Source organism: Camelina sativa, chromosome 18 (assembly GCF_000633955.1).
Source record: "Camelina sativa cultivar DH55 chromosome 18, Cs, whole genome shotgun sequence".
NCBI classification, from domain to species: Eukaryota; Viridiplantae; Streptophyta; class Magnoliopsida; order Brassicales; family Brassicaceae; genus Camelina; species Camelina sativa.
In genome coordinates, this window is record NC_025702.1 from 13038507 (window position 1) to 13057357 (window position 18851).

At 32.9% G+C, this 18851-nt stretch overlaps 2 protein-coding genes and 2 pseudogenes across 5 annotated transcripts; 1 reads left to right on the forward strand and 3 right to left on the reverse strand.

The window, feature by feature from the left end:
• Positions 3315-4545, forward strand: LOC104763434 (annotated as a pseudogene).
• On the reverse strand, positions 6417-7882 carry LOC104763435 (annotated as a pseudogene).
• On the reverse strand, positions 9042-10174 carry LOC104763436 (putative FBD-associated F-box protein At5g53635). The gene is made up of 3 exons (XM_010486809.2): positions 9761-10174; positions 9526-9666; positions 9042-9428 (listed from the first exon to the last, which is right to left on the reverse strand). The coding sequence occupies exons 1-3, from the start codon at positions 10172-10174 to the stop codon at positions 9147-9149; spliced, it is 837 nt and encodes a 278-aa protein (XP_010485111.1). The 3' UTR covers positions 9042-9146.
• Positions 11431-15536, reverse strand: LOC104761392 (ninein). Of its 4 annotated transcripts, none has more exons than XM_010484470.2 (14): positions 15140-15536; positions 15017-15067; positions 14709-14915; positions 14519-14617; positions 14369-14424; positions 14125-14236; positions 13809-13988; positions 13463-13714; positions 12855-13028; positions 12582-12755; positions 12393-12506; positions 12112-12294; positions 11920-12018; positions 11431-11839 (listed from the first exon to the last, which is right to left on the reverse strand). In XM_010484470.2, exons 1-14 carry the CDS (start codon positions 15275-15277, stop codon positions 11615-11617), a joined length of 2064 nt encoding a protein of 687 aa, XP_010482772.1. In that variant the 5' UTR covers positions 15278-15536; the 3' UTR covers positions 11431-11614. The 4 variants fall into 4 exon arrangements, with proteins under 4 accessions (XP_010482772.1, XP_010482769.1, XP_010482771.1 ...); XM_010484467.2 differs by having other exon boundaries at positions 12582-12776; positions 15140-15534; XM_010484469.2 differs by having other exon boundaries at positions 12582-12776; positions 15152-15533.

The window sequence follows — 18851 nt, forward strand, 5'->3', positions numbered from 1 at the left end:
AAAGAAATAAAAATGAAGAATTCCATTCAATACCCTCTAAAAAAAAAATTGAAGAGCAATCAAGAAACAAAAAAAAGGGTAGTTAAGGGCTAAAAATTCGGATATTTAAGCGACCATATAGAAAGCTATCCGGATCAAGGATAACCCGTTCGGATCTGGGCTGGGAAGGACGCGGATCCTAATTTTAATGCTTATTCTTTGGATTAGTTATCTAACAAAATTAAAAACAAAAAAACGTCGGATTAGAAAATAATTAAATCATTACAAGCTACTTACCATGAAAGTGGAGTGAATAATCTTATTTCATCATTCAAATAAACATATTCTCCAATCCTATATAGTACATACCATAAAAAGTGGAACAGTAATATATTGTAGCTAAAATATAGTTACCTTTTGAAATTAATACAACTAGAAATTGGAATCCTCTAAGTGGCATATTCTTCAAATATTCGAACATAATATTAATACCTAAACAAAATCATTTACAATCTTCTACAAATCAAATTTGTTATATCATGAATTCCTAATCTTCCCTTAAATATTACTATCATTCATTTTCCCTTAATCGTATATGTAACTTTTACTTACTTTCTAAGATCACCTCAACAATAAATTTGACGCCTACCTTCTTTATAAATACCAATCTTTACTCAACTTTGAGACTCATCAAGCAAATATATATTTTTACATCATTACTATCTTTATTCGACTCTACCAAAATGCTTCCTTTGTATTCCATAGATATGTCAAACGGTAAAACACATCATGACATAGTTTAAGTGAGGGTTCTTCAGTAAGAAAGGAAAAGCTAAGAAAGGAAAAGCTAAGTGATGGTCCAATGAGAATGGAAAACCATCGAAAGATTTGGCTTCACTTATGCAAGTGGTCTATTCTAGCCAACCAATCTCAGTTTATTTTTCTAATGACATGAACGACTTTATGTGGCCTTTTTTTGTATTTTTTGGTCATCATGTCTCTTTATGTACCTGTAATTTAGAAAATTAGAACTAATAGCACAATGAATTTTGGAAAAAGTAATGGAGAAGTGGTCATATATTGTTATTCTTTTTTTTTTTCTAGCTCTAGCTTCTCTGTCATATCAGTTTTCTTGATTCTGTACATAACAAAAACTGAAAACATTGATAATTGGACATGACAAACAAAGGCATATGAAAAAAACGATTAGTAGAAGATAGATGAAATCCTGCCATCTACATTGATTAACAATATTTGAGAGTACATGCTTAAAATTCTTACGTAACCCTCAATTGCAAAGTACATGTATAATCTTGAAATTCTGACCTTTGAATCATTAATGGAGTCTTATTACCATACTAAAGAGATAACTATATATACTAGCTCACTCATTCTAAACTCCTCTTTCTACAACTAAACAAGTCTTTAGGAATAACTATGTGATTCAAATTCAATTACAAAGAATTGCGGGTGGTGGATATATTACTTATTTCCCCATTTTTGTCCAATAACATTCTAAATTATTATCCATCTTGAAGCCTCTCAATATAACCAAAATTTTCGGGTGGGTGGATTTGAGTGCTAAAATATTTCAATCCGAAAAAAAATATTTAGCAAGGTAGAGTTTTATAAAGGGTAAGTTTGATGAAATTTTTAGTCTACTAGCATTTTTTTAATATAATAGAATTTTAACTTCTATTTGTGTGTTATATTTAGTTAAATAGTATTTGGATTGTTCATTATTTGTATAAATAATAAAATACATAATAAGTAATTGATAAGATATTATCTGATTAAGAAACAATTTTGCTAATAATTTAATTTTCTTACAGAATTTAGTTAAATTACTGATATGTCTAATATTCTAATATTTGTAGTGTTAACCAAATAATTAACTGAGAATTTAACCCGTATTTTGACATCGAATTAAACCTTATTTAACCAGATTCAAGATGTCAATTTAGGAATATGATGTTAAATGTAAAGATTGTATAGGCATAATTTAGGAAAATAGAATTAATTTTGAAGAGATATATTAGTAATCAAATTGGTGTAACGATTTTGTACACATATTAATTGAGTACTCGATTTTTAATTGCCATATTTTAGTTATTATTTTGTGTAATTTTGTAGGGATTAACTTTGTAAATAAATATAACTTAAAAGGTAGAACACAAAATGTACTTTAAAAATGTTAATATATATTTTACGGACTTATGGATTTTTCATGTACTTTGAATATATATATATATATATATATATAATAAAATAAAATTTAATAATAAAAGCTTATACTGCAAATTTTCAATATAAGAAACAAATATGAAAACTAAAACAGAATCACTAATGTGGAGTAATAAAAATTAATACAAACAAAAAACAAAACTACCAATTCACTTTGTTCTTAATTAATAAAATTTTAATTTTAACAACGGTAAATATGATAACAAGTCAAATTAAAACAATACTATAACGCCTTGACTAACAATTAAAAGATTTAAAATACGACAAAAATAACATATATTCAAAATACAGTAAAACAAAAAATATCTTGCGGTGTACCCCATGTTCAAAACCTAGAAACAAATAAACTAATCTAATATAGGTGAACCATATATAAAATAATAAGAATAAATAATTCAAGTAATTTTGTAATATTTTTATTATAACATATGATATATAAATATACTATGAATTATATATATGTTTATTCCATACCGGAGTTCGAGAATTTATGTTTTCGTCCAGTTCCGTCTCGTCCTGTCTCGTTTTCAATCGGAAATACATATTTGTCCCATATCTAGAATATCCCATATTGGTTTTAAATTCTCTTGTGCAATAGGAATTTTAAGAACGGTGTAGGTCATAATGGAACATGACAAAACGGAAAGAGAATTACGTCCACCCCCTAAATATTTGTATTTGTCTCAAATAGGTTTTCATCGTTATTAGCGGTTATATATCCAGTTTGATAGTTCACAAATTTAATAAAATCTAACGGGACTAATCATTTATTTGATTTAGTTTGTTGCCATTCCAACCATTATGTTGTTTAAATTTTAAAATACTGATGAAACCATTATTATTTCAAGTTTTCAAACATTAATAAACCAAACTAAAAATCAAACTAATCTTAATTAGTATAAGTTTGACTATATATACAAAAATAAATTTGTTTATAAACATAACCTACGTGCGGATCCGAACCTACTAACATCTAAAAGACTTACTAGATTCTGACCCCAATTTTATTTAGGGTTATTTATGTATCTGCAATCCATGTGTCGTGTATACTTTTTTTTCTTTACCTTAGCCGCAAGAAATGAGAGGAAACGATGACGACGACGATGATCTCCAATCTTCCAAGGGATTTGATGGAGGATATTATTAATAGGCTTCCCATGAAATCTCTGAAAGCTGTCAGATTAACATGCAAAAGTTGGAACAATCTATCCCAAAGTGAGAGCTTTAAGAAGATGCACATTGGTAAATTAACAAGACAAGGGGAGTCAATGATGATCGTGGTACAGCCTCCAAGTATTTATTTAATGAGCGGCATGGTTGAAGTTGATCCATGTATAGAGCTTAGAGGTAAACTTAGTTTCCCTAACAATCAAGTTAGTATATCAAAATTGACCACTATGAGGGTTTATTGTTATGCTTCTTGAAAGACGATACTAGGATTGTGGTTTGGAATCCGTATTGGGGCCAAACAAGGTGGATCAAACTCAGATATACTCACCTTCCACAAGGATATTTCAATTATACTCTCGGATACGAGGATAAGGAATCTTGTCGTAGCCTTAAATTGTTGAGGTTTGTAGATTTTTTTGGTATGAAATGTACGATTTTAATTCTGGTTTATGGACAACTCTTGACGTCGCTCCACACTGGGGAATACCTTGTTCAAGCAGAAGCGTTTCTCTTAAGGGAAACAGTTACTGGTGTGCTAAAGAAAGGAGCTCAAAAGGTTTTAAGGATCACATAATCTGTTTTGATTTTACAAGAGAGAGTTTTGGGCCGCTTCTGCCTCTGCCATCATGCGCTACGGATCGTGAATATGCATATGTGAATTTATCTTGTGTTCAAGAAGAGAAGATTGCAGCTTTATTTCACCACCACTATGATTATGAGTTTGAGGTATGGATTACAACTAAGATCGAGGCCGAAACGGTGACATGGAGCAAGTTCTTGAGAATTGATACGGAGCTTAGGATAAATTTTCCAAACTTTTTCTTCATTAACGAGGAGAAGACATTCTTCATGTGTGTTGGTAAAGACTATGGTTATGACTCTGAGTCTGAAGAATGTCCCAAAACATTTATTAAGATCATTGGAGAGGCTGGAGACTCAAAAGATTTGGATCTCGGAGTACCTGCATACGAAAACCGTTGGCTAATTAGTGTGTGCTCTTATGTTCCAAGTTTTGTCCAGGTCAAGAAACTTGCAGGAGGCGAAAGAACAGAACAAAGTAGTTTAGAAAAGCGTCAATTTGATCAAAACATGTTGAGACTTGCTGAAATAGAAAAGCTAATGAAGAAGCCAGATAGACATAGATATAGATAGGAGGAGCCGCAGTCTCGCAGAAGGAGAAAACGGGTTGATGAGAAGCAAAAAAGAGATTGGTTGCTAAGTTACAGGTAATTTTTTGTGTTCTTGTATCTTATATACTTTATTGGAAGTGAGGCTTATGGTGATTACACTTTGTGATCTGCAGGAGCAGACACTGAAAGGGTCGAGCCATATAGGACTTCTTGCATTATGATGTTGTTGGTGCTGTTGAGTTTCTCTTTTACTTTATTTTATGTTTTGATATACAATAATGTTTTTTTTGGGGGTTGTGAAGGATTGAACTTGTGTGTGACAAAACAGAAGTTGTGTTTTGTTACCAGTAATTTTCATGTATTTGAACTTGGTCTAGGCATGACCCAGGCATAGAAAGTTTCATCTATTCATCGTTTTTCACAATGGATTATTTAATTTGTTAAAACATGGCATATTTTTAAACTAAAATAAATATACACGAATATGTAAGAAAATAATCAAACATTCAAAGTAAAGATTGGAGAAGGATTCTCTAACTTAATTTCCTTGCAGTGGTAAAAATTAATATTTTTGAATCTAAAACCAAAGAAGAAATAAAACTGAAAATCTAATATTAAATAAGTATGATCAAACTTTTTCAATGATATCTTAACTGATTTTTTAACCCATGTAAGAACATAAAAAAACCAAACAAAATATTTAGAAATTAAGATATGATTGATGAGGATGTAAGGATTGTTAATTTTTTTTTTTCAACAAAAGAATCAGCTCAGACGAGCCAATTAGGAGGAAAATTGTCTACAAACAAAACATGATGCGGAAACACACGCGCTTGGTGTGCTAAAGAATCCGCTCATACATTAACATTACGAGAAACGTAAATCAAAGAGAAAGAAGAAAACTCTATGTGAGAATTGTTAATTATTTATATGATAAGAAAGGATGAAAGTTATATTTATAAAATATGGAAATTAGAAGAGTTACAATTATAATTTATATCGTGTTTAAATGAAAATGACTAGAGAAAAAATAATCAATTCATAATTTATATAATTTAAGTTACAGTTTAGTAGTAACTCCAAGAGCGCAAATCTCAACATGATGTTATGTATGTAAACAATTTCCCTTCCAATTTGTTTTTTAAGCTAATCTTTTGTAGTAAAAAAAATAGTAGTTATATATTTGTTTTTTTTCCACATATAGTCATATATTTGTTTAAAGCATAATTAATGTAGATATATATGATTAAACTGTTATATATTTGTTTTAATTGAATATAAATATTATCTTTTAAAAAATAAAATACAAATAGACCAATAATGAAAGACTGGAAATTTTAGTTTATATATATATGTAATTTTTTTAACGTATGAGGAGAAACAAGAGGATGTCAATGGTTCATTTAAATTAATAAGTTAAAAAAGAGTAATATATTAAACTTCGGATGCATGCAATTAATTGTTGAGTTAAACTAATAATTGTCAATGATTGCCTTTAAAATGAATGAGATGAAAATAGATAGACCGAAAATATAGATATGAATGGCTTTATCTTGTTTTACAGTTCAGTTACAAAATACATATAGAGTGAGTTTATTGACGATTGACATATAGAAACCTTGAAAGCGACTTGATGGATAATCATTTCCCCGACCTTTAATAATAATCTAAGTTGGCATTAGAATCAAAATTATGGCATTGTTTCTCTATACTTTTAATATATGATTAATTAGTACGTGTTTGAGAAGAAGAACATGTAGCTACTTAGTGTTGAATAGGTAGTACGTTGATATCAAATTCGAAAGAAAACTGGTCACTGGTGATAAGCACTTTGTCTCTCAGAGCCCAAAAGATTAACCTAAACGAAGTGTTCAGCAATATCTTTTTAAGTACTTAAAGAACAAGGACTTTACAAGCGCTAGAGCATCTTGTCATTGAAACGAGTTCTGTAAGGAAGACACACTTTTCCTTTTTCGTGTAGTAAACATTGAGCCTAAATTTCTCCAGGATTGTTGAATTCTTCAGGAAGTAACTTATTAGCTCCATTTCTCCTTCATACCTTGGGATTGAACGTTTCAATTCTACAAACTTGAGCGATGATACCAAACATGGAGGCACTGCTGAGAACATCACATTTGGTTCTTTCTTCATCTTACCGCACATGGATGGGTCCTTGACCAATTCCTGCAAAAACAAAAGAAAAGCATTTAGTGGCGAGATACATAACATATTTTCACATATATTATGCGTGAATCGTTACCAATGTGAAAGATTCTAGTCTTGGGCAGCTCTCAAGAATTGTTGGTAACATTTCAAGATCAGATTTAGTAAATCCAGCATTCAAGCGGGATAGGTCACGAAAGAGTTGGAGTATAGCAAGATATCCTGGTAACAAAAGTTAACAAGTAAAAAAGAGGAACATTCTTGGTGAGAAAATTTAAATATTCTAATATATGTTCAAAGGCTGAGATGTATACCTTCAAAATAACATTATTAATAACTAGGTCCCTCACCCTTGAAATATCGGTGAGGATATCGTGAATCAAGCTTTTACCGCATGTCTTCTTATTGCTAAAGACGACATCAATATCCAGTTTGGTAGCGAAACCCAAACTGATGATCTTAAAGTTCTTTGTTAAGTAAATCATAGTCCTCAAACACAGGAGTAAAGGTGCATCAATCACAACTTCAGTAGACCCATCGATATCGATTCTCTTCAACGTATGAGAGCGCACTTGTAAAACCTTTGCCTTGTCAAACCACGGATATGGTCTGCTAATCAATAAATCTTCCAGAACTGGAGAGCCTGAGATAAGCTTCTCCAACATGGTATCATTGGGATATATAACATCCTCTAAATGCATGATCTTCAGACAAGGAAAGGAGACAAACTCGGCATCAGCCAAGGCGGCCCGAACAAGTTGTAAGTGTACCAGTGTCTTGCAGGTATATATGCTCAGGGGTATCTCACTAGTGGGAATGTAGTCAACACCAAGATGCTGAATCCTACGTGTAGTGAAAACATCAACCCATGAGTTGAGATCACACTTACCATAAGGATCACTGCAGATATTTAACCGGAGTTTGCGTATCCATGATCCCCTGTTGGAATAGAAAAACCTTTCAGCGAAACTCATAAACGCATCGATATTCGAGAATGTGTTGAACTCCACGTCCAATCCAGGAACACATTGCCAAAGATATGTCCATTTGGTAGATAGAACACTTGTTCTTACAGCATCTTTGGTAGGAAGTTGACAAAGTATTTCAGCTATCAACGGTTCCGGTAACTGACTTATCCTATCTTCCTCATGTGACACTTTGTCACAATTTTGGGTCCTTTTCTTTCTACCGACCATTTCTATGTCTTCAAACTAATCAAATTTAAGACACACAAAAAACAAAAATGAACGGTTAAGAAATGTTACAAAATTTCAACTTGAACCACATGAAAAGGCCATACATATATCACTATTCGCTGGAGAGACTCAAAACAGATATCGTTACGATAGAGAAGAACTAAAATTACATGTTTGCTAGGTTTAGGGTTTTCAAGGTTTCTGGAGATGACCTAGAAATCAAGGAAAAGTATGAAAAGAAGAAGACACCAGTTTTGAGTTAATTACCTATATATTCGTCTTCCTCCAGAGTCATGTAGCAGCCGATAGGCACAGTCGATCTAAGTAGGTGGTGCCTTAAGAGTTAAGACCACTGTGAATTAAGAATGGCTCTCTGTCCCCTTGCCCCTTGGGAAGAGGATTCGTGTGTACTTTTGACACAAACACCGTACCATTTTTTACCATTTACTACAAACGCCGTGATGTTATTTTATCTCTGTTTGGATCAAACCGGAAACACAGATACTAAAATGTAAAAGTTTTAAATTTGTATGTCCGCTAACACATACAAGAAGCAAAGCAAAAAAAAAAGTGAAAATATACCAGTTTGACACAAATTTGACAATTACTTGCTAGAATGCCACAAATTTTATGTAAAAAAAACTCAAAAGTCCTTAAAAATTTTAATTTGTTCATCGAAACAACAAATGAAGACCGTACTTTGTCCAAAATATATACGTCTAATATTGAAAAAGTGAGTACAGCTTTAAAAATTAATCTCAGCGTCAGCATTACAGTAATGCCATTACTAATATCAGTTTTTGTAAAAAAATATATATATATATATATCATAAGTTCATCACTAGAACAGTTTTAGCATAGATTCTTCTTACGTTCTTTATATATTCAACCTACCAGGAAACTCCTAAATATATCTTTTGCAATACTCTCAAACATATAACAAATAAAAATTGATGTTTGTTACAGCTAGAGTTTCTCCACGATTTCCCAAGTTCACCTTACTAGCTGTATTTCCGAAGAAAGGTTGGTAACGAAACTAAGGCAGCGGGACACAACCAAACTAAGGAACCAAACTTAAAGAATAATGCGAGTTAGAAACTTTCAGGATGAAAAATGTAAATGTCCTCGATGAAATGCTCGCTCATTAATCTCGTCCAAGCCAAAGGGAAGAGAGATATCTACCATTGCATTAGAGAATCCATAACGTTGAGTGTAGAAACTCTCTAACAAAATTTCTCACGATTTTGTCTCTACTTTTTAACAATCAAAGAAAGACGACTTCACATTTGGTAGAGAGTCTTGGGATTTTGAGGAGTTTCTTGACGAAGTCATCTTGAATCTGAAACGCATCATAATACAAAGGTGGAGCGAGTTTCTTGAGAAGTGCCGAATTTTCTAGAAAGTACCTTACTAGCTCCATTTCTGCAGCAAGTCCCCAGATTCGCACTTTTAAACCAACAAACTCGAGAGACGATAGCAAACACTGAGGCACATGTGAAAAACTGAAATGATTCATGATCCGCTCCTCAGAATCATCATAGGAAACCTGAAGATAAAAGAGATGATTAAAACACGATGAAAAGTTAAAACGAAATCTTCATAGAGATGAAAAAAAAAACATATAGGGTTTAGAAGATCATCACCATGGTGAGGGATTTCAAGTTTGGGAAGCTCTCAAGAAAGCTTGGTAACCATTTCAAATGTGAAGATTCAAGAATTACGTGCAGGCAGGACATGTAACCAAACTGAGGCAACGGTTCTAGTTTCGTGTATTCGCAGATGAGCTAAAACCGTAACGAAAAATGTATATGGGTCAGAAATATTGTTCATGATAGAATATGGTACATCTCCAGTACCGGAATTGACATATATAGATACCTGGAGTGTTTCTTGATGTATGCTCATATCCTTGACTTTTGAAATCAGGGGGAGAAAACTATGCAATCTACTTTTCTGTGATGAAAGATTGCTTGCTTCACACAATGAAGGAATGCGGAGAACTAACTTGACATTGGAATCCGTATTGGTTATCATAAAGCTTTCTGGCAAGTTACCATCAATGTTCAAAAAGTGTAGTTGAGGAGCATCAATCACAATTCCTGAACCAGAATCAGACAGAGAAAACACTGATTCTATACTGATTTTCTTCAATGCCCTAGAGAGCACCCGAAAGACTGTTGCATCATACCGAACACGTCCCTTAATCTCTAGCTCCTCCAGAACAGGGCAGGATGAGACAAGTCTCTCAAAATTGGCCTCGTTGTGGTGGTACCAAATAGATTTCAAATGCATAGTCTTCAAACAAGGTAAAGAAACAAACTCGGATTTAGGCAATTCCACCAGATAAGAGTTTTAATGATACTAGTGTCTCACAGGTATAAAGGCTTATGAGGAGCGTTCCACGAAAACTAAGATATGGGCAGCATAAATCTATGACGCAAGTTGCGAGGCTTCAGCTACCCAAATGGGACTTTTTTTGTTAATCGTTAACTTGAAGTAATGTATGTACGAAACCCTATTGGAATCAAAAAAGCTGTTACCAAAACTCATTAAGGCATTGAAGTCAAGTGCCATAGGCTTCTCCATCTTTTGGTTAAAACGCTTGTCTTAACACTGTCCTGTGGAGGAAGATGAGAAAGTATGAGACAGATCAAAGGATCAGGTAATTGGTTTATCCTATCTTCCTTCAATCTCTGACCTAACCCTCGGCGATAAGCCTGATTCGCTCTCTCTCTCCCAACCATGTCTTTTCTTTTCTTCTGTCGAATAGAACACTACTTTTTCCTTCAGAACAACCAAATCTGCTTCAAAAATTGAAACCGCAGGTCAAAATTGAAACCCAGAATTAACTTCAACATCAACATTGAGAAAGAGAGACAACGAACCACGTGGAGACAACTTAGGGCTTTTGAAGGTCTTATGAGAAATTTATAGGAAAACAATAAGGGTTAAGTAAGAAGAAGAACCTGAGTACTATAGATGCTTGCCCCGGAGCTGTAGATCGTATAAATTTGGAATTTGGTAAATTTGTCGGGTTTTGCTTCGAGCTAGCGCAGTGCACTTAGGTCTAAAGATGACTCTTTTGACTACCAAAAATAATTAGAGATAATAATAATTCATTTATGGTTATTCTTTATTTTTAATTAAATACGGTTAACTTCAAAAAAAAAATTTATGATTGATTTATTTTTTTTTTAACTTATATAATGCTAACTAAAAACATAGTCCAATCGATTCTAAACAGTAAACAATAGTTTTCTTGCAAAACAATTTTCATTTTTGCACTATTTCAAACATCAGTTTAAGTTTCAATTTACCTTAAAAAATAGATTTTAGCTTCTTTATTGCCATGGGACATGTAACCAAACTGAAGGCAGTGGTTTTGCCTCAATTGCCAAGAATAGATTTTAGATTCTTTATTTAGTGTTTTTTAGTGTAAAGAAAAAAGTGAATATACTAATCATATAATTAATATTTTTAGAAATAAATGTTTTTTTTAGAAGGTCAACATTGAGAATTTTAGAGGTGGGTTAATAAGGCACTTTAGAAATAAAATCGAACGATTTTTTTTTTTTTAAGCTTTGATGATTGTACACCGAAAAACGAAAACAATAAAAAGATGAGAGATAATGGCAAATTCACTTTTCTATGCCTTCTCATAATTCTCAGAGTAATCACTTGCTTGACTTGATAAGGATAACAAAAGCTTTCTTTTCATTTGAAGCTTTCCCTTTATTGTTTCACCATGTAATCAGAGCTCTGCCTACCTCTTTGGACTGTTTTGTCATTCTTCTTTAACCCTTGAGACTGAGCCATAGGAGTCATAGCCACATAGATTGAGTTTGGAGCTGACGACGCTGTAGCTGCTGCTGCCACTTTCGCTGCTGCTGCTGAAGCTGCTACCATTTTCTGTGCACCATCTCTAACTTGGATGTAGTCGTCTTCTATCACAAATAACTGCAGCAAAAACCAGTTTAGAACTTTAAAGCTTTGAGAAGAACACATAAATTGTTTGGGAATTCTGGGAAGAGACATACCTCGAGGTGGCTAGCAACAAAATCGTCCAGCTTCCCGTACTTTTTACGGTAATCATGCCAGTGCAGAGGTGCTAGCATTTTGCCCAAACGGTTTGGAAGCTGTATTGAACAAGAGAAACAGATATTATACAAATGCCCAATTTCAAATTCAATTGTTCACTCACATTCTGGTTACAGCTAGTTTGTTCTTACCGTTGAACTGATTCTGATTCTCCCACCAGCTGGTATAGTACGGAGGATGCATGTCAGAAGCGACCTTTCATCAAGAAGAGCGCTCTCTAAGTTCCTCTCAGCTTTCCCGGATGAGACTAGAGTTTCAGGCATAATTGATCCAGCACCATTATGTTCACCATGTGAAACCTGACCATTCGCCTCCTACATAGAAAGATACATTCAGAACATTTCCCCTGTTGCCAACCTAACAAGGCTCTACAAGCCAAGAGAATCTACCAGATAATCTGTGTATTGCATACCTCAGGTCTCTGATTTAGGGCATTGGAGTCTATCCTTAGGGCATCACGGAACTGTGAAGAAATGTCTTGAAAGCTATTCTCTGAGTGATTGGGTCCATTGCCAGATTTAACTGCCTGTTAAGGGGTACTTTTTAAGATTGTACCATATGGAAGATGTATAACCACATGTGAAAAAAGAACATCACCAACCTGTTCATTCAAAGAAGATGCCGGTGTAGAAGATCCGTATTGTGCTTCTTGAACATCTCCATACCCTTGACCAAATGACTGTTCATTGGCAGGCACTTCGTAATCACTCTTCGCATCAGAATTTATCAAGCCATGAACACCTTGAGATGGGTGCACATGATTCTGCATTGGCATCTGTGAACTATGTGGTACAGCCTGCAAAGAAAAAGCATGAAAGAAAATATTCATTAACTGTAACAAAATAAAACAAAAGATGCATTATACAGCTCTTACCTTTTGCTGCAGCAACACTGATTGTACAACATGAGGTGAAGGTCCCTGAGGCTGAACAAGCTGAGGCATCTCTTGTTGATGCATGATAAAAGAGTGCAGAGGATTCATTTGACCCGCTTGAGAATACCCATACATCCCAAGATGAGAAGCTGATACACCATCAACACGGTTGTTCTACACATAATCACAAGCGAAAAGGCAGTTACAGATAGAATAGGAACTTTGTAGGTGTTTTTGCAGACTGTTTGATTGCAATCAATTTTTGACCACAAGCAATAAAAAAACGCTAGTTAACAGACCCAAAAACAGATAATCTATGATGTGCAACATGACACAAACTAAAATTTCAACCAAACAGCATAAAATTGAGTGGACAAGGGATGAGACATATATTTCCAACTACAAGTTCCCCGAACTTCTGTACGGACCATCTTGATTTCCAGCATAATACTTTTTGGGCAGATGGATACATTAAACTTTCAACATCTAACACCTAAAAGTTACCCACTGACGAGCCCAACTGAAGTATGAAAATGTTTACATTCATCTCAACAGACAAAAAAAAGTTAACGAAAGGAAATTGCTAACGAGAATCAACAAAAACATACATGTACCTGGGTAGGCCTATCATCACTTGAAGTAAAAGATGATATGTTATCTGTGTTTTTTCCATTTGAATGGGCATTCACATTTGCACTGTCTGAGTTGTTTCCATGAGCCTCAAATTGGTTCCCACTGTTCTGGATAATCTGGGAGGCACCATTGGAACTTGTTTTGGAGAGCCCTCCTTCCCTTACATTGGCAAGCTCAAGCTGAAGCTGTTGCACTGTATGCGAATGCAATCTCTCCATCTCCATAAACTGAAACCAATGGAAAGGAGCAACAAAGGATAAGAGTAGGAAAGTCTCGAGCAGCAAAACAATTAGACATTTGAAGGTATTCAGGTAACCAAACCTGTCTTTGACAACCATGCCAGAGATGGTTATACTGCTCAGTGCGTTCTCGCAATTCAGCCTGCAACGAGTGATTTGTAGAAGATTGTAAAGCATCCATCTCTTGTGCACGGGCAATCCAACCTTGTGCTTCTCTCAGTTGCTCATCTTTGTACAAGATAGTTTCTTGAGCAATCCGATGCTACAAACCATTATAATGAGAACATTGTTTTAGTGTAGTAAATTTTTAATAGAACAATGAGATATAACTCAAAGATCCATAACCATGAAATGATTTAACAGATTTTATCGTGTCATAAAAACATGGGAACACTAACTTGTTCCTTCAATTCATTGAGCTGGCTCTCTTTCTCTTGAATATGCTCCTGCAGTTCAGATAATTTATGTATACTTTGAGACCTCTCAGCTTCAGAGTGCTCACGCTCTCTTCTGCATATCAAAAAACAGAAAGAAAAAAAAAGTGGCCTGTTACATATAAGTACTAAAAGATGCCTAACAAAGGTAAAAGGAAAACACATAAGACCATAGCAAAGAGTAAAGATTTTCAAGAATTAAAAGCACCTGAGAGTGGCAAGTTCTTTGTTTTGTTCCCTTAGGAGACCCTCTTTCGCCCAAGCCTGGCAGAATTACAAGAACAACTTAGATACCTCATTCAGACTATTGAACTTATATCTTACGAATGGATAGGTATACAATATAAACCAAACAGACCGCTTCGTTATCCAGTTTAATCGCATGAAGCTCTCTGTCCTTCTCTTCTATCATTCTCTCCATCTCCCGAATAGATCTCTCCTTGTCATGAAGTTGCTCCTACAAATTTCAAAAACATTCCTTCATCTTCCTTGCAATAGTAAAGTGCTCAGTGAAATAGATAAACCAATCAAGGAGAAAAGAACCCAACCTGCATTCTAGCAGCAGCATTAGCATACTCTGTAGATTGAGACTCAAAGTTTCTCTTGAATTCCATTGCAATCATTTGGGCTCGAAGCTCAATCTCCATCTGCTGTAGTTCCCCTTTCTGTTTAGAAATGTTATGAATTTGCTGCTGCAACAGCTCACCATCCATAGTAATCGAATAGTAATCCAAATCAACCGGCTCGCTTCCATTCTACACTACAAGAAAACCCCCCACAAAAGAAAAATATCATCTTCCCACTATCCAATTAAGCAACACAAATAAGTAAAATTGCAAGAACAGAAGTAATTAACCTCGTATATGGTTCTCTCATCTGTCTGATTTAGCTTCAACTGTTCCAAATCCTACAAAGGGCAATCAAAATGTGAAGTGGGTAACCATAAAAATCAAAACTTTGCTCAAATTTCTAAACGAACATTGAAAGTTACATAGTCAGTGGTGTTTCCAACGTTATGAGAATCAGAAACGGCGCGCCACTCTTTCCTTGACGGAGTAGGTGGCGGATTCTGAAGGGAACCGCCACGAGTCGAGGCAACGCTCGAAGCGGTCTCCATTACTAAACGAAGATTCACTAAAACTAGGGTTTACCGGAAAAGTGAGTAAACCCTAGAAAGATTCTAGATAAAAGAAGCGTAGACAGAGATGGTGAATAAAAACAAAAACCCCTAGATAGATTCACGAAACGAAAGGAACGGAAATGGTTGCAATGTTTGACGCTGAAGAGACAAGAGCTCAAGACGAAGACTCGAAACTTCGGAATTTACAGAATCAATCATTTCGCTATTTTTTCTACTCCTCGGTCTCGAGTGAAGAAGATCGTGTTCTTGGTCCTTTGGGCCAATTGAACCAACCTATTTACGGCCCATATTCAGGCTTTTATGGTGGGGAACCAAAACGACGTGGTTTTTAATCAGGGAACATAATTGCGCGAGGGTGGGCAAAAAAACCGAAATCCGAAAAACCGAACCGACCAAACCGTAATAAATGGTTTGGTTTGGTTCTGGTTAAATCTAAAAATTCATTTGGTTTTTATTTTAATTAGTCATTTGGTTTAGGTTAGGTCTGGTTAAAAACCGTAAAACTGAATGATTTTTGTGGTTTTTTACAAAAATTTAGGATAATTAGATATAATTAGTTTCTCAAGCTTATGATTTTATATTGTACTAGATAAGGCCCGCGAATAACGCGGGCAAAAATTTTAAAACTTTTTGAGAATAATAAAGTAGTAATAGACATGTTTTTAGATTTTATCTTGTAACATTTTAATATTTAATATGAACTTCTCATATTTCATTTTAATACTCTCTCAATTTTATTATATAAGAGTTGGAAGGCTTTTTGCATTATTTTATAATATTTTCTCAAATTTCTATGTATAATTTTTATTAATATAACAATTTATGACTATTTGAACTATGCAATATATTTTTCGGGAAAACGATCTATTTTCCCACAAAAAGTATCACATCAAGCTAGATAGAGCTCAATCTTTGATCAACAGAAAAAAAATCATTATGTTCTTTTTTTTTCTTTTAATTTGTTTTATTTAATTTAATTCGGTTTAAATTATGTTATATTTGTTTTATTATTTTATTTAGTTGGTTCAGTAAATAGTGAACTGAGCAAAACCAATGTTTGTGGGTAATTAGGTGAAAACTATGTTTCAAAGGAGATATAGATCTTGAACTATGGAGTCTGAGAAATATAGATTGAGAAATATTTTCTCGGAGATATATAGCACGTGTTAATAGATTGAGTTCTATCTGGCTTGATATGATATTCTCTTGGAGAAATATATCGTTTTCGTATATTTTATTATTGGTTCAAGTTTTATAAATGACATAATATTTATTGTTTATTAATGTTTGTGTTTTTATCCAAAAACTCTTATAGGACATGGAGTACCATTTAAATATCTATAACATCGTAATAAACCATATTTTAAGTTTAGTTATAAATTTCATTTTAATGCATAGAATTAAATATTTTATATCAAACACAATTAATAAATCATATCAAGTCTATATTTTAGTAAGAATTGAATATACAAATAAAAATTAACAAAATATAATTTTAACTCATTTCATAATCAATTTTAAATAAGTGAAAGTTATAAAATAAAAGCATATATAAAGATATATAGACATTACCATCAAATTAGTGAAGATTCATTCCTATAAATTATAATATATTTTGTATTATCTTATGTTTTAACATATGCATTACAAAAATACATGTGTTCAAATTATAAAATCAAACATAAAAAATATGAATAATATTCTTGAATCAATTTTTTAAAAATGGTACATATTAATATTTGAATTTTTTTAATCTAAAATAAATTTCATCGTTAAACATTCAGTTTAGTAATCACATTTAACTATCTATTTCATCGTAAAACCATAATTCACTTCTTCATGTATTAGAATTAAAATATTAATAAAAAAACTAATATGAGCATCATATGAGATAATATGTATATTGATTAGTATTTTAAATTTAACAATAAATAATCAATAAAAAAATCAGTTAACATCCACAAAAAATTTGGAAATTCAAAAATATCCTAAATATTATTCTAGTATATATTGTAATTTCATAAGTAATACTTTTGTCAGTTTTCATCAATTAACCAAAAATTCATTCCTGCAAACTCAGTTTTTCTATTTTTCTTTCAGGTTTCTCATATTACTACATGCATTAAAATCTTTAAAATAAAACATGTAAAACTATACTAATACACATCATGAATTGAATTTTTTTTTTAAGTTCATTACTCTTTCAAGGTTTTGTGTGCTTACTTACAATAAAAATTTATATTACAACGATAAATATAATTTATATTCGACTAAAATTATGTTAAATAGCTTATGTTATTCTTTTTAACTTTGTTATTCATTATTTATTGATTAATATACATGTTTAATTAATTTCGTTTTTGTTTGCACATGTCAAATTTTATTGAGAACAAACGTACAATATAATTAGAAAGTATATTGATTTTGTTAATTTTCCTTTTTGATTTAGAAAAATATATTTTTTTATAATATAAACATGTAAAATTCTGTAAATAAAAGTAGGCATGTGTCATGATCTAATCAATATATTTGACATGTGTCACTATCTTGTTAATGAATAACTTTGACACTTTTTAAAATATAAACATATAAAATTCTGTAAATAGAATTAGACACGTGTCGACATCTAATCAATATATTTGACACGTGTCACGATCTTGTTAATGAGTAATTTTATCATCAAGATTTATATAATAAGATAACAATATCAATAATTTTTTCTTTATTGTGCTTATAGTTATTGATCTCCTATTAATCTATAGAATTACAAAACTCTAACCCTAAGTCTCTATTCCCTAACCTATATATATTCATAATTATTTGTTGTCATTGTATTTGTTCCTCTTACATGCGTCTCCTCCCGTGCAAGTCTGCAACTCAAACTACCAAAGGTTTTTTTTTGTTCTCTTTGTTTTTTTGTATGTTATTAATAAACTTATCAACTGATCATCTATTGTAAAAATAATCGCAAATGGCAGATTCAATTCAAGACCGTAATCCTGCTGAAAAAAGGAAAGCAACTGATATTGATGATCCTTCTCCAACGGTAAAAAAACAAAGTGGTCACCGCTCAAATGTCTGGAAATGCTTTTAAAGCATAGAATAACCGTTAAAAACCGTAACCAAACCGAAACCGAACCAAACTGTGATATATATTATTTTTATATGGTTTTATTTTTGATGAAACCGAAAAAACTGAACCGTAACCAAACCAAATTACTTATGGTATCTTTATGGTTCTATTTTTATAAAACCAAAAAAATTATAAACCGAAACCAAACCGAAAAATCGAACGCCCACACCTAAATTTGTGTCGTTTGATAAGACCAAAACGATCGCTAGAAATCCTAGAAGAGAGACCTCACCGTCACCATAATATTTTTTTGGTACCAAGAGGTCAATGTGTATCACAACGACGTCGTTTACATTACTGATCAAAACGACGTTGGTTTTGATCGCACTGGTCTCCAAAACTATTCACAGAAACGGCGTCGGTTAGGTGCGCGGTTTGGTCTTCTTCTCTAAAGCAAAAAAAAAAAAAAAAAAGATT